The sequence below is a fragment of the Cydia pomonella genome, chromosome 27, assembly GCF_033807575.1.
Source record: "Cydia pomonella isolate Wapato2018A chromosome 27, ilCydPomo1, whole genome shotgun sequence".
NCBI lineage: Eukaryota > Metazoa > Arthropoda > Insecta > Lepidoptera > Tortricidae > Cydia > Cydia pomonella.
In genome coordinates, this window is record NC_084729.1 from 365,809 (window position 1) to 382,759 (window position 16,951).

The 16,951-nt window shown below is 38.4% G+C and overlaps 1 protein-coding gene across 8 annotated transcripts in view; it reads right to left on the reverse strand.

Moving 5' to 3' along the window:
* Positions 1-16,951, reverse strand: part of LOC133532465 (nucleolysin TIAR) — a 231,756-nt gene that overhangs the window by 24,612 nt on the left and 190,193 nt on the right. For all 8 annotated transcript variants that reach the window (XM_061871155.1, XM_061871151.1, XM_061871153.1 and 5 more), the window contains one exon: positions 9,320-9,407. In XM_061871155.1, coding sequence (XP_061727139.1) covers positions 9,320-9,407 — 88 coding nt within the window. The remainder of the gene's footprint in view (positions 1-9,319; positions 9,408-16,951) is intronic.

A 16,951-nucleotide genomic window follows, 5' to 3' on the forward strand; every position in this document is an offset into this window, starting at 1 on the left:
GCAAGACAAACCGTATGAGGATTCTATACAAGTGTTTGTCTTGCCCCGGTGACAGCCTTACCCCACCGGTAAGGTAACTTAGTAAACTTAGATGTATTGAACATGGGAAATCACGCTTCGTCCATTTATCTACACATATAAACTCTATGATGCGTTCAAACATCGAAAATTATAGCCAGCATAATGATAAACTATTTTGCTGCAACATTATTTTTTTTGATAATGTTATTATTGCGCCATATTTACATCGATATCGATTTAATAGACATTCGAATTTCGAACATCTCAGTTAAACAAAGGAATTTGAGTAGATCTCATTTCTAGTCAGTCGAGTTAATTTTTTATTGAGTGTGACATCAAACGCCGCAATGGCGGTCGTAACATGCGGTTCTTGAATACATGATAGCGAGCTTATAATTTGTGTGTAGAGTATAATACACCTTTCATTATGTAGCACTTGCGTATACTGCCATTATATTTATGATGTCGCCAAGGATCAGGAACCGGTTAAATTTCCAAACCGCAATCATGTACTTAGCGAAAAACCTTTTAATTTCTGTTTCGCTCGTAAAACCGTTATTTTTAAACCAGTGTTCAGGAGAACCTTTTCATAAAGTTCTTGTTAGATTAACCGGTTTAGAACAATAAAAACCGGTGTCTTTCCATGTGGGTGTCTTTGTTTACGCGACACACCACCAGGCCGGATGGCCGTGTCGTCGCTCGTCGAATAAACCGGTTTATTTCGGTTATAATAAAGTTCTTAACACGTTTGCGTTCTTATGAAAGTAAAGAGTAAAACCAAAATAAATCTGTATTTACCGCTATTTTTAAAACCGGTTCTGAAGCTTGGATGCCGCATAACCTCAATTCATAAAATATTTTTGACCGTTTAATTAAACATGCTTTTCCACGTTTCAGTTACATTTCTCCTTTTTTAACAAAACAAGGTTTTAAATTCGTCCAAAACTCTTATCGACGATGTAAACATTTTTACGAGGTACATTAAACATTTATGTCACAGAGAGAGACGAAAGATCTGGCCGGGCACGTGTCAGATAAGGACGGATGCGAGGGTCAGGAGGGTCGGCCATTTCATTTGGTTCAGTAGTCACGTCGGGTTTAGGGTTCCGCAGGTTGGATTGCAGATTTTATGGTTTTTGGAAAAGAGGCTTTAGTGTTATTCTAATAAAGTGGGTATTCCAAAAAATAAAGCTGATACTTTTGTGATAGCTTGTAAAGTTTTTAAGGCGCTCGCTGAGCACTGAGCGGACAGCCGTGCGTGTCCAGAATCCCTATCATTATTTAACAAAAACCTGTGGTTGATGAGTCAAAAATAAAATTACGCATTTTTAACCGACTTCAAAAAAGGAGGAGGTTCTCAATTCGACTGTTTTTTTTTTTGTATGTATGTTACTCGATATCTCCGAGAATCGTGAACCGATTTTCAATTTATCGTACGGGTATAACTCCGAGATGGTCCCGTTGACCAAGTCGGGGTCTCATGATGGGATCTTAGAGAAATCGAGGGAACTCTTCTAATGTTATAGGTACATGTATGGCGCTTTTGGTAATATTTGAAGTCGGTTTTATTTTTTGTTAAAAAGTTTTTTAGAAGCAATTTTCATAGTAAATAGCTTTTGTGTAGTTATTTATTTTAAGATTATTACAATAAAATGTTTACCCAGATATTGGTTGTTGCATTAATAAATAAATCATGCTTTGTATTTTTCGTGTATTACCTGACGAATAACTTTTTGAATTTAAATAGCGACTATTACATATTGATATTATACATAGACATTAACTGTTTTGGTAGGGCAATAAACAAGAATTTACAAACGAGTGTGAATTGAGACCTGAAGCTTTTGTGCAAAACTAGTTGCAAATTTTTAATGATTGGTTTTAGACCATGCTCGTGATTTTCTCCATCGAGCAACAGTTATACCGGGTGTGGCCTGTAATACGAGCAACAGTTATACCGGGTGTGGCCTGTAACACGAGCAACAGTTATACTGGGTGTCGCCTGTAACACGAGCAACAGTTATACCGGGTGTGGCCTGTACCACGAGCAACAGTTATACCGGGTGTGGCCTGTAACACGAGCAACAGTTATACCGGGTGTCGCCTGTAACACGAGCAACAGTTATACCGGGTGTGGCCTGTACCACGAGCAACAGTTATACCGGGTGTCGCCTGTAACACGAGCATCAGTTATACCGGGTGTGGCCTGTACCACGAGCAACAGTTATACCGGGTGTGGCCTGTAACACAAGCAACAGTTATACCGGGTGTGGCCTGTAACACGAGCAATAAATTTAACTGTAGACTGTACAGGCCAAGATTGCTACTTATTTGTATTTGTTGTTCAATCGTATTAAGATCTTAAAAAAGCGGACAAGTGCGAGTCAGACTCGCCCACCGAGGGCTCCGTACTTTTTAGTATTCGTTGTTATAGCGGCAACAGAAATAAGAGTACGTCATCTGTGAAAATTTCAACTGTCTATTATGGTTCATGAGATACAGCCTGATGACAGACGGACAGACAGACAGACGGACGGACAGCGGAGTCTTAGTATTAGGGTCCCGTTTTACCCTTTGGGTTCGGAACCCTAAAAAAGCGTTTCGATGTAGTTACGACCCTACATCTTAAAGCGGGAATGCGGAATGATATTTTTGTGACTTGTAAAGTTTTCAAATAATTACCTAATATTATGAGGTGTTCTTCATTTTTTTAATCTGAATAATTTATTAAAAACACAATTAAAATCATATCAAGACAGATGTCAGATCCACGACGCAGGCTTCGTCAATAAACACAAGCAAAAAAAAAAAACATCCACAACACGCTTCGTCATCGTAATATGCACCTATCCTACAAAATATATATCCACAACACGTTTCGTCAACGGCCTACCTAGTATCTATATAACAAAAAGCAATAAACAAATAGAAACCTACCCCCCACTCTGATTTTCACCCGGACCAAAAGTGCCAAAAATACTGGCGGCATTGGCATTGGCATTATTTAAAAAGTAACGATTTACTCTAAGAATAAATTAAATTACTTTTGTTACAAGTAGACACACTACTATCAAAGATGTATATAACTTCGTATACTATCTACACTATAAACGAAATAAATGCCATGTACAAAAAAATAAAAGAAGAAAAAAGAAGAAAGAAGAAGAAGGAAGAGAAAGGGAGTACCAGAAACCTTCAGAAATTGTCATATACTTGGGAATTTCGACCCATGCTACCGAGCCCAGGTGGCCGAGCGGCTCAGGCATTTGTCGCGTAAACGGAGGACGTTGGTTCGATTCCAGCCTTGGGCACTGAAGGCCTTGGTCATCTTTTCCTAAGTAACGACTTTGCGGAAATCCATATGAATTTAAACAAAAATATTACTTTACAAATCCGCGAAATTACAAATTAATTATTGAATTGCTCAACGAGGGGGGGGTCGGCAACGCGCATGTGACTCCTCTGGAGTTGCGGGCGTACATAGGCTACGGAGACTGCTTACCATCAGGCGGGCCGTATGCTTGTTTGCCACCGACGTAGTATAAAAAAAAATAGTAACATACTAGGTTACTTGCGAATTTTTTGCATTTCGCAGCAATGCCGCGCTGCAATTCTGTCAACATTAGAATGCAATCTTAAAGGTACATATTAGCCAAATTTCAAGGAAGGGACATGCTGTCGCTGCCTCTCAGAAATGGAATGCAACCTAAAATTATCTTCATATCTGAATAGATGTCGGCTTTCGGACGCCTCGTATTTTACTGCGATGATGCATCTGCCAACTCACAGACTAATATTCTAGAACGAGTCATACTTGGCGAGTGGGGCGCCATTCGTAGCGGAAAAATGAAGAACCAGGATATATCCGGGTGGTCTACATTTTTGTGTTCCTGCCGGTGAGTAAGTTTGCCAGAACTCAACGAGGGTGCGTAGTGTTAGGGCCGGCAACGTGCATGTAACTCCTCTGGAGTTGCAATAGTACATAAAAAACATTTAGTAATAGTAGTAAAACACTATTACAGGAAAAAACACACATTAGTACAACGGTAAGGGTATTTATTTGTGTGATGACCACAGATATTTCTTCCGGAGTCATGGATGTTTTCGACGTATTTAAGTACCTGTTTGTATATTTATATATATAATTGTCTGAGTACCCACAACATAAGCCTTCTTGGCTTACCGTGGGACTTAGTCAATTTGTGTAAGAATGTCCCTATAATATTTATTTTTATTTTTATAAAATATTTCAATGTCACTAATAAAAATTCAACAAACTTAAATTTAAATTATCAAAACTATAGTGTAATCGAACAAACATCAATATTAATATGCGCCTCCACCCTGCATCGTACCTGGCTCAAAAGTACCCATAATGCCTGCAGCATTTCCTCGCTGCACTGCAATTGAGATCTGTTGAACCAGGTACGATCCAGAGCGGGGGTCGCAGCCCCTCTCCCGAAGACGCCGACCCAGTTCTGCAATCAGGCGACGAGCCTCAGAGCCCCAGGGCCCCGCGGTCTCTATTGCCACCGGTACGAAATCGTATCTTGATTCCAGGGCGGAGTATTTAGTGTGCTTTAGCTTAGCGGCGGATTCCGCCGCTGAGCCAGCACACCGTGTGGTTTGCCTCAAGTGGGACGCGGCAAAGGTGCTTACACAAGTCGCGTCCCACAAGAGACAGCGTCCCCTTTATATAATGTATTTAATGAATTCAGTTTAAGGAGATTGGGATTCTTATTTACGTGTGTGTGTGTCATCCCATTCATTCTCACTTCGTTCCATTCGCCTCTCTCTAAATTGCACGACCAATAATAAAGTTCTGACCACAAAACGGTATTGGCGGCTATCCAAGTAGACCCGGGAATGTTTTGTTTATGGTTGTGAATGGAATCCATAAATAAACTATATTTATGTTTTTTCACGTATGCGCGATATGTTTTAGACATCATGAAAGCTGATAAGTTTAATTTGTTTTTTATTTTTCATTTAGTCGTATTTTAGTTTTAGTCTCTTAGGTTTTAAGGGATTAATTTTATTTTTCTTCATTACAACAAAATTTGTTATGTGCCGTAAAAAATACTGTATTTGAAAACAATAATAATAAATTATCAAATGTCAAAAAGTCTTAACTAAAAATATTAAAAATAGTAACTGCTATAGTAATAGTAACATTGTTAATTAAAGTAGAAAGGGTAGAAATATTTGTCAAGCAAAAATGCCTTATGCTTAGTTTGGAACCTGTTGACATTGGCCATGGTCTCCAAATCAGTTGGTAATCAATACAGAACAGAATAGTAACCTGTTAAACAAATGCAAACATATGTGAGCCTCAGTACACGCGGCTTAAATAGCTTGGACGCTAGACGCTACGCTGCACGCCTCGCCTCACGCTCCGCTTATCGCTGCCACTGAGGCCGTACACTAACGCTAACAACTGCATTTGGCGTGAACCCAAAACTACAAAGCGACGATAATTCGAAACCATTCTCGCATAGTTTTCAGTTTGTCTTAAGGGGAGACCGGGGTGATTTTGGATCAATAAATAAAATAAATACTTAAACAACTTTCGACCTGGTCCCACAATCATCATCACCGTCATAATTTTAGCCTCCACTGCTGAGCATAGGCCTCTCTTCGTGTACACCACTTATCTCGGTCCTGGGCTAGTCGCATCCAGAAGTGTCTCGCGATTTTCCGTATGTCATCCACCCAACGAGCCAACGGAAGCCATGTGCATCTGTCATCTGAAAGCGACCCCCAATCTGTCAACATTTTGTCCCACCTGCCATCACTCTGCCTGGCAATATGTCCCACAATATGTTCAGTAAAGCCAAGTGTACGATTTCGTCCCGGTTGCCGTTGAGACGGCGGGCCCTTGGTGTGCCGAGGCCAAAGCCTTTATCAAGAGCATAGGGCGTCGGCTGTCGACTGTTGACTTAAATACATAGAAAACACCCATGACTCAGGAATAAATATCCATGCTCATCACACGAATAAATGCCCTTACCAGGATTTGAACTCGGGACCATCAGCTTCGTAGGCAGGGTCACTACCCACTAGGCTAAACCGGTTGTCAGATTTATCTAGAGTTTTAAGTATGTATATCAAATAATTGATAGAATCAGGCGTTCTTTTGCGGATATCCATGCTAATTAAAACAAAAAAAATGTTAATTTATTAATCCATTATGTATAAGCAAAGTAACATTTCTTGTTTTAATTAGTATGTATATCTTCGTTTGGTACCCATAGTACTCAGGTACAAGCTATGCGTAATTTTGAGGCTAGGTCTATCTGTGTAAGATTCTTCGTTTATTATTTATTACCATGTCAACCTAACCCTGTTTGGTCCGTATATATATATTTTTCTTATTCTAATTCCGTTTACTGTCAGTAATCTCTAAGCCCGCTGACAGTGGGGCGGCATTGGCTTCTACCCAAATACTAGACGTTTTGCTTATAGCTCGATCTGTAGAAAGGACATCGTCGGTATGTTGTATAATATCGCCTTGCTCTTATATCGTATATATTGGAATATATCGAAATTGGATACTTTATATATCGACACATATAGTATTATTTCGACGACCGGTTTGGCCTAGTGGGTAGTGACCCTGCCTACAAAGCTGAAGGTCCCGGGTTCAAATCCTGGTAAGGGCATTTATTCGTGTGATGAGCATGGATATTTGTTCCTGAGTCATGGGTGTTTTCTATGTATTTAAGTATTTAGAAATATTTATATATTATATATATCGTTGTCTAAGTGCCCTCAACACAAGCCTTATTGAGCTTACTGTGGGACTTAGTCAATTTGTGTAATAATGTCCTATAATATAAAAAAAAAAAAAAAAATTTCAATTTCATTAGGTAACTTTAGCTATATAATAAATGCAGTTATTCATAATTTAAAACAGTATTAGGTCGATGTCGACACGTCGGTGGAAAACAAGCATACGGCCCGACTACAGCAGTCTTCATAGCCCACGTACGCTTAAAACTCCGGAGGAGTAACATGCGCGTTGCCGACCCTAACACTTCGCACCCTCGTTGAGCTCTGGCAATCTTACTCACCGGCGGGAACACAACACTATGAATAGGGTCTAGTGTTATTTGGCTGCGGTTTTCTGTAAGGTGGAGGTACTTCCCCAGTTGGGCTCGTTCTATTCTAGGAATGATATCCGCTGTGCTGTGACTTACCACACAAAGCGAGATGACATTCACCATGTTCATACCTCTCTTAAAATATTTCATAAGGTAACTTAATAATAACAATTCAGCCTGAATACGTCCCACTGCTGCTCCTCTCATGTTCGAGAGGATTAAAGCTATACAAGAAATGTAGGTATTTACATATTAAAATATGGAATCTACATGACTTTCTAGCCCAGTCAGTAGTGACCCTACCTATTAAGAAGCTAGAGACAGAGTTCGAATCTCGGAAAGGGCATTTATTAGTGTGTTGAATTTTTTATGAGAGTTAATGTGTCCAGCTGTCATGATTAATAATTTATTGCTTCAAATAAAAAGGTTTTTAATATCTGAAAGTATGTTTGAATTTTTTTTATATTACATCCGTGGCAAACAAGCATATGGCCCGCCTGATGGTAAGCAGTATCCGTAGCCTATGTAAGCCTGCAACTCCAGAGGAGTTACATGCGCGTTGCCGACCCTAACCCCCTCCCACCCCTCATTGAGCTCTGGCAACCTTACTCACCGGCAGGAACACAACACTATGAGTAGGGTCTAGTGTTATTTGGCTGCGGTTTTCTGTAAGGTGGAGGTACTTCCCCAGTTGGGCTCTGCTCTAGACCTGGAATGACATCCGCTGTGCTGTGCCCTACCACACAGAGCGAGATGACATTCACAATGTCCATGCCTCTCTTGTGGACGTAGTTTAAGGACGTACCTGGGTCCAAAACCTTGTATTTAATGAAGTGATTTACATAACCCCGCTGACAGTGGGCCGTATTGGCTTGTACCCAACTTCTAGACGGTTTGCTTATAGCTCTATGTCGAGTGGACATCGTCGGCATGTTTTAAATCTTCGTAACCCACTTTCAAGTGCCCTTAAATCGTAAATATTGGAATTTGTATACAGTGGGCTCGGATAACCCGACAGATTTTAAAGGTGAAAAAACGGACACGTTTTGCGAGTTTCCTTTACGACTTTAATGTCTGTCAGTAGGTATGTCTAAACCAAGTCATATAGTGGCAGTATAGAAACAAATTTTCACAAGAATTGTGCCTTCTCCACTCTCGATGGATCACGTTCTGCAACCTTGCTACCCGACAAAGGAGAGGGTTATAATTTTAGTAATACTTATGTATGTAATGACCAACCAGAAATATATGATCATTGTCAAGAGGGCGCTGTTATTCTCATGCATAGGGACTATAGGGTGTCAGTTCAGTTTCGTATGAAAAATATAGTTCCAATGAAATTCCGCAATATGGCGCGTGATCATATATTACTGGTCAGGCTTTATATGGGTATGTTTGTCGTATTTTCTAACGTAGCGTTCAATTAAAACTAGTGTTGGTTAAGACTCGAGTTGTTTGAGTCCTCTGCTTTGAAACTCGACTCAGTTTTTCAGACTCACATATTAATTCTAAGCTCGAGTTCTTTTCTTATAGAAATATTACTCGAAACTCTTCGTAGGGGGCGCCACTTCCAGAATCCATCACAATTTGAGGGTCTACCCCGAAACAAGAAAATAGAAATTTCGTTATCTAACCTCTCTATCACTCTTGCAAATTCGAGCGATAAAGAGGCAGACAATTTAGATTTTCACGTTTCCCGGTAGGCCCTTTGTAAACAAACCGCCTTGATGCATAAATGTCATATTTTATTATCTGTGAAAACTTATCAAAAGACAGTTTAAGGCACAGTATGGAGTGTGGAATTTATTAAAAGGAGTGAAATCTCTTATGGAAGAACTGTTGCAAAAGTGTCCAGCTGTCAGCTATAAATAATAGTTCCAAATCTCTCCAGAGAAGCGCTAGAGTAGCTAAGAACCTAGGCGTTATTGACGGAGTGAAGTGCGCTGTCTATGATTTGATTTTTTTGTTCAAGTATTCTAGGTATTGTAGCGCCACCTATTTAAGGTTTTTTGATGACAATTTTTGATATATGGCGATACCATAAAGGCACAATATGTATAAATTACTCAATGGTTTACGAAACGTGCTATTGTTGCACTCTGGCGGCAGAACATGGCAGTAATACTCCCTAATATTGTATACTCTACAGTCAATGATGCTTTACCGAGTAAATAGTGTGTGGTGTGGACACTTACGAGATCTCCCCGAAGGGCGCGAAGGCATCCCGGAGGCTTTGAGTTTCGATCTCGGGACTCAAGTCGCCGACGAAGATGTGGTAGTGTTCTGAAACAATGAAAAATTCAATAAAATTTATTATCAAGTCCGGTCGTGTATGGAGTATTGCAGCCACCTTTGGGATGGATCCGCTAAGTATCTGTTAACCGCCTTAGATTCTATAGAAAAACGCGCTAGGAAGCTAATTGGAGATGAGGGATTGGTAGAGGCTAGACTGCAGAGCCTAGAACATCGTAGAAAGGTAGCCTGTTTATCGGTGTTCTACAGGATGCATTTCGGGGAGTGTGCGATGGGATTACATAATCTAATCCCCCCATCTCCGTTCTGCCACCGTGGGACTAGACGCGGACTTGCGTTTCACCCTTACGTCGTTACTCTGCCGCTGATGCGCACTAAACGCTACGCATCCAGCTTTATCATGCGAACGGCTAAGGAGTGGAATTCATTTTTTGCAAATCTATTCCCCGTCCACTATAATTTGGATCTTTTTAAATCGAGAGTGAATAGACATCTTTAAGGTAAGCATGTTCCATCCTAGACTGCATCGGCACTTACCATCAGGTGAGATTGTGGTCAAATGCTTACCTTTTCCTAATAAAAAAACGGACACGGCGATATTTTTATTTAACTTCAGCAATTCTTTTTGTCATTAAATCATTGCCAATGATATCTTAATAAGCTTAACACACCGTACACCATTATACAATTAACTGTAAATAGGTATCGATTGTGAAGTAAGGTAAAAAATATATATCTTAAAATGCAGGCCCAGATTTAGAGACTTAGGACCCCTAGGCACTTGGTATGACCGTAAGTATTTAAGGGGCCCGGGCCTTGTGGACTTAGGCGAATATCCGACCCTGCTGAAATGTCCGTCCCATTACGTCACGTTTTAGTGTGATTTTTCACACTTTTTTGTTGGTGACGTGGAACGGACGTAGTGGAAGAAAACTAAATTTTCGTAATCTTTATTTTCACATTTTTAGGGTTCCGTACCAAAAAGGCACAAAAGGCACCCTTATGGTGCGACCCAGTCCGGCCGTCTGTCTGTCTATCTGTCACATCACTAAATATCTCGAAAACCACTTAAGCTATCGATTTGAAATAAGGAATACCAACAACGCTAACACAGACACATTGAAAGTATATATATTATATGGAAAATGCATGCCCAATATAAAAAGAGGGCAAAATTTCTCTTTTTTTTCGACAAACGCTCTTTTACAGTACTGAAGACACGTTAATTTACGCTCGGGGATCAATATTACGTCCTTTAAATTATAATTTTAATTAAATTAACTGAACATAACTAAACCAAAGTAAAGCAGGTTGTAACGAGACACTTTTATATTTATCGTACACCGTACAGTTAAGGTATTAAATACCGATACGAACAATGTGCCAAAAATATGTAAACACTACCTTGAAGTACGGGCAATAAGGGCGTGTATACATATTTTCGACACTTTGTCCGTGCCGATATTTAACACTTTGACTGTTCATCCGTGTGATTTTTTTTGCACTTTTTGTTCGTGACGTGACGTGGAACGGACGCAGTGAAGGAAACTAAAATTTTCGTACTCTTTTTTTCACACTTTCACTGTCTATAATCATGTAACAAATATTCTCATAAAAGTTCCTGAATAATAGCACAAAAGCTGACGTTATCTTCCATATAATATTCTTAATACGTCACGTGTCAATAAGCGAGCAGTCAGCGAACTGAGATATGGAACCCATCTATCTAGTTATAGAGGGCGGCACAAAAATACGTTGACAAAGATTTTTGGGAATATTTTTCTTTTTTAGGGTTCCGTACTCAAAGGGTAAAACAGGACCCTATTAAAGACTCCATTATCCATCTGTTTGTCTGTCTGTATTTCATGAACCGTTATAAATTAAAAATTAAATAATCATTTAATTCAGGCATAGCCCATATAACTAGACAGTTGAAATTTTCACAGATGATGTATTTCTGTTGCCGCTATGACAAGAAATACTAAACAGACTCCCATACAATTGTCGTGATTTTTTTGCCGTTTTTTACATAATGGTACGGAACACTTCGTGCGCGAGTCCGACTCGCACTTGGCCGGTTTAATTTTTATTGTTTACATAATTTTCTTACTTAATATTGAGTGTAAGGTCGTTCCACAAGCGTATCGCCTGAACAGTATAGGAGTAGGAATGGAAAGCTTAAGGCCACGGCACGGGTACGACGAACACCACTTGGGCGAGCATTAAGAGGCTGTCAATACCTAAAGCGCGCACACTGTCTATTTGTATCGGAGTAAATGAGATAGCACTGTCGCATGTTACTGGGCCTGGGCAAGGGAATAATAAGAAAAATATTTAAATAAAAAAAAGTGGATTATTAGTGTAATATTTTACTCAATAGCGGTTTAGATATAAATGTTTTGAAATTGTGATTTTAATTGCAGACCCATAAGTCAAAACAATAAAGACATAAAACCGTTTAATTGTGATTTTAAGACCAATCTTTGCAATTATTTTCTATCGAGCCGATTTCGTTCAATCATGTATCGAGTACAACCACGGTCTTTGAAATATAATTAATATGAACATATATTTTTCTTACTTGACTAAAACAAATAGTCTTTCTTAAAAAACTGTTTAAGTAACATCAATTTCAAGGACATTGGGTGTTGACAGCCTCTTAACAATTTTTTTGGATCTTAAGATATTCGGGTGTATTGGAATCAAAAAGAAAAGAAAATTCCGCACATGAAGGGTTAAACAAAACAATTTAGCATGAAAACTACTTTTAAACGAAAATTTCAAAGATAAGTTATAAAAGTTGTTAATATTTCGTAGTCAAAATACTTGTCAAATATGCCAAAGTATTATTAACATGAAAAAACGCTACACCCGCAAAACATGTAACGAATATTCAAATAAATCAGTTCAGTACCTAAAGACCTAAGATCTCCATCTGAGATTCGCTGTAAATCCTAGACCTAGTCCAGGCGACGCGCAGGTGGCACAATTTTTCCACAAAGGTAATCCAGCGGGCCAGATTGAATTACCTGATATACCAGAAAGCACAGACTTCTGGGTCGTGGATTTTTAGATTATGTTGAGACATCGGCATTTTGAGAGCAAAATTTAATAAAAGGCTCAGTTTAGGCTTTAATAAGTACAATTTTATAGGTTGTATAAAATTCGGTCAGGAGCATGTCGGGTCATGCTCAGAGTAGGGTTCCGTAGTTACTCTTCCGTCACAATAAGCTAAACTGGAGCTTAAAGTATGGTAGATTGTTAAGCAAGGTTAAACTATCATGTTGCATTGAAAGCCCTCGTCATCCACTCTGAAAGGTTCTGATGTGCTGTCTCTAGTATGATGCGCCCACGATTCCTGACATATACAGAATGACCTTAACCATTGGACAAACCCTGAAATCCCACGTAGGGTTACTTCTCAGGAATGCTCTGACGTTCAATAAATGGTTCAGCACACACATTTATTAGTGTCGTAAATAAAAAAGATAATCAAAAAGGTCGAAGAAGGTTACTATTCTTTACTATTCTTTGAGGATATTACCTTAGGAGCTACTAACACATACAGGCTGCTCCAAAGTAAAAAATGGTAATTTGTTAATTTCTTTGAAACCGCTACACCGGTTGTTATGATACTTTGTACACTGGTTCTAAATACCCTAATGCATATGTACATTTCGGCTTTGTCCAATGGCTAGGGACACACTGTATATGTATGTCATAACCTCATTTCTGTGTTCCAACATGACAGTAAAAACGGTTTACAGTCTACTATAAATCGGCATATATGTCAACATACAGGTTTAGTTTTATTTTTAATTTTGTTTATTATTGTATTAGGTTTTATTTATATGTAATTTTTATCAGAATAAGCTTGTATTTCTTTTCAATTCAATTCAAATATTCAAATATATTTTATTCATGTAGGCCTAGCAACAAGCACTTATGAATAGTAAGACAGTATTACATATAATTATCTTAAGCTAATTATCAGAGCAATTTAATGATGTTGTAAATATTATTCCATATATAATACTAACGAATGTAATTCATAGATCAAATTTATTACTAAAAATTTCACAAAATATAGTCATGCAAAAAAAAACTGTAATTGAAACATTTTTAAAACCATAATTATTTTTTTAATGTTATTAATCTTTCAAATGTAATTAATGTGTAAATGTCTTGGTTAAGCACTGTATAGTTGCATCTGGTTTTAAATAAATCAAAATTAAATGTATAATAATCTGAAATTTGGAGGTATATCGACGTGTGATGCAGCGACAAGGTTCCAACGGCTTTTGTATCTTGGCGTCCAACAACAATCATAATTTAATTTAATAAAAAAAAAAAAATCAGCCTATATACGTCCCACTGCTGGGCACAGGCCTCCTCTCATGTGCGAGAGGGCTCGGGCTATAGTCCCCACGCTATTGCGGATTGGGGACCCAATGCGGATTGGGGACTTCACATACACCTTTGAATTTCTTCGCAGATGTGTGCAGGTTTCCTCACGATGTTTTCCTTCACAAAAAAGCTAGTGGTAAATATCAAATGACATTTCGTACATAAGTTCCGAAAAACTCATTGGTACGAGCCAGGATTTGAACCCGCGACCTCCGGATTGAAAGTCGGACGCCATATCCACTCGGCCACCACCGCTTTTAATTTAATTTAATTTTAATATATTATTATTAATTTCACAGAAAACAAAGGAATATTTCATATTGATCGCGAAAAATTACAAAATCTAAATTGTTACCGATGGCGCATCGGTAACAGTGACAAAGCTGTTCTCGCTGGCACCATAAGCCTCTCTTATCGAGGGCTGCCACTCGCTCCACGTAATATAATAATATAATATAATATAATAACACGATATTCCTGTATCGCGGTTAGGGTTTAATTTAATCCCGAAATAACAACCTTTTACAACTTATTGAGGATTGTTAATACAGGCCCGAAAATAGTTTTTACAGGTTGGTCTGGAGTTAACTAACTTTAGGGTAATAATCGGGAAAACGGGCGTTTACTGTTGACAATATAATTGACCAAGCGAACGGGAAGCGCAAGCGAAGAGTCTCCGTTTCAGTTTGGGCAGTAATGTATTTCCTGATGTTCTCTTCCGGTGGCTTTCCCCAAGTAATTCTCGTGAAATTTTGAGATAGTATATGATTATATGTATTTTTTAAAATTAATAACACAATATTATTATTTCTGTCAGTACTTAATAAATAAAACTCTTATTTATTTCCCAAAAAAAAATACATAATAATAAGACTAACTATATACCTTAAATGAAATGAAAAAAAATGAAAATGAAAATATTTAATTCAGACACCAAGTTATCATATTTTTTTCTACAAGACTGTGTTAGTAAAATAACAAGAAAAATCTTTAAAATAAAGTTAACATTAATGTTAGTGGAACACATAATGCTCATTGGATCTAACATGCATTGTCATCCAGTGAGTTATAAGAGGGCTATCCACCCTTTCCGCAATCACCCTCAGGAGAGTGTTGGTGCTGCCCCGCACGCGGTCCCACAGGGACGCCACCCTCTTACGCAGCACTGCGTGGAAACCGTCTGTGCTCCACTCAGCGAACATTGCTGACGCGCTGCAGCGCCAGGGCAGCCCCAATAAACCCCTGAAAGCGTTGTTGTACTGGACACGCAGAGCACTAAAGGTTTTTTGGGTGTAGTTGCTCCACAGGTTGCACGTGTACAGGTTTTGGCAGTAGGTTTTAAATAATGTAATTTTTACCTCACGGGAACAGCGAGCAAACCTGCGTGACAACATGTTACCCCTAAACGATAGTGCTCTGCGTTCCCTCTCCAGGTCTTCATTATCTTTTAGAGTGTCTGTGACCCAATGGCCCAAATATTTAAATTTTGTAGCTGTCTGAAGAGGAGAACCGTCTAGGTTAATAGGTGGTATAGAATACGTTTTAGTACCAGACTTAAAGACTAAGATCTCACTCTTCTTGACATTATATTTGAGCCCGTGGGCCACAGAGTATCTCTCACATATACCCAGCAAGACTTTTAATGCGTTTATTGAGGGGCTCAGCAGCACCATATCGTCGGCATAGCTAATATTATTAACAAAACTGCCGTCCACTGAACAACCTACACCAGCGCTGCTGAGCTCCTCAATCAACCCATTTACATACAGATTAAAAAGTGTGGGTGACGTCAATCCGCCCTGTCTCACACCACATTTCATTTTATATGGGTCTGAGTATGCCCCAGCCCATCTCACAATATTTATTTGATGATCATACCAATACTCAAACATATTTGTTAACTCAACTGGTAAACCAGTCCCGCTGCGTAACTTGTGCCATAACAACTTATAAGATACAAGGTCAAATGCCTTCGACAAGTCCAAAAAACATGCAAAAACTGGCGTGTTCCGCTTAGTGTAGTATTGAACAGTATGCTTGAGACACAGTATAGCCGATTCAGTTGAAAGTCCGGGCCGAAACCCGAACTGGGCATCATGTAGGTTGATATGTCTATTCAGATACGAATTAAGCACACTGTCCAATACCTTCGCCAGTATAGTTGCCAGTGAGATTGGTCTATAGTTGGACCTGTCGGAGGCATCACCAGTCCTATTTTTTATAAATATATAAGATATTTCTTTACCAGTAATAAGATAGACAAATAAAAATAATGCGTTGCTTTATCTGAAACGAAAATATTTTATTTAATCTGTGTTTCTACCATTGAAACCATTTGTAAGAAAATAACTAAAGGAAAACCTACATACCTGAAACGAAAATAAACGACATTAAATGTCTATTCGTCTATCAGCATGTAAACTTAATCACTGATATTACTATTTCATAAATTATTTTAAATAAACGTTTTCTTTCGTACATTTCACATTTTTTATGACATATGTGACATTATCGACAGCCACGCATCCATAGAGTATGCGGCGGTCAAATAGGAAAAATAATAAAGTATAATTAATACTTTTTACATCTCCCCCCCTAAGGATAGAAAATTTTTCCAATAAAATTTTCGCAGGATCGTGAACTCTCCTCCGTTTCTTCTCCTTCTTCATCTATAATACGGACTGGAATAAGTTTCGTTATATGGAATAAGTTCGACTCTGCTTTTTTATGACCGACATCTATTCTGTATATAGAGTCTGAAATTTTCTCAGTAATTTTATAGGGTCCAATTTTCAGCTCATCTAATTTCCTTCTGTTTAGCTTGTTTCCATTTTCCACATACACCAAGTCTCCAACATTAAATTTATGATACCTTCGATTTTTGTCAAAAAATTTCTTATTGTAGTTGTGCGATTTTAAAGTATTTTCGAGTGCTATCTCTTTATCTATATTCCAATCACTTTGCAGTTCTTGCTTAAGTTCTTTTGGCAAAATTCTATCATCTGTACCATTCATAAGGTAAGATGGGGAAAAACCAGTGACTGAATGTTTTGTTTCATTGTATTTTTTTAGACATTCTTGTGCTATTGTGGCCCAAGCTCGTTTTTCTCCTCTTTCGTTTATTCTGCATCTTATCTTGTTTACTAATGTTTGATTTAATCTTTCAT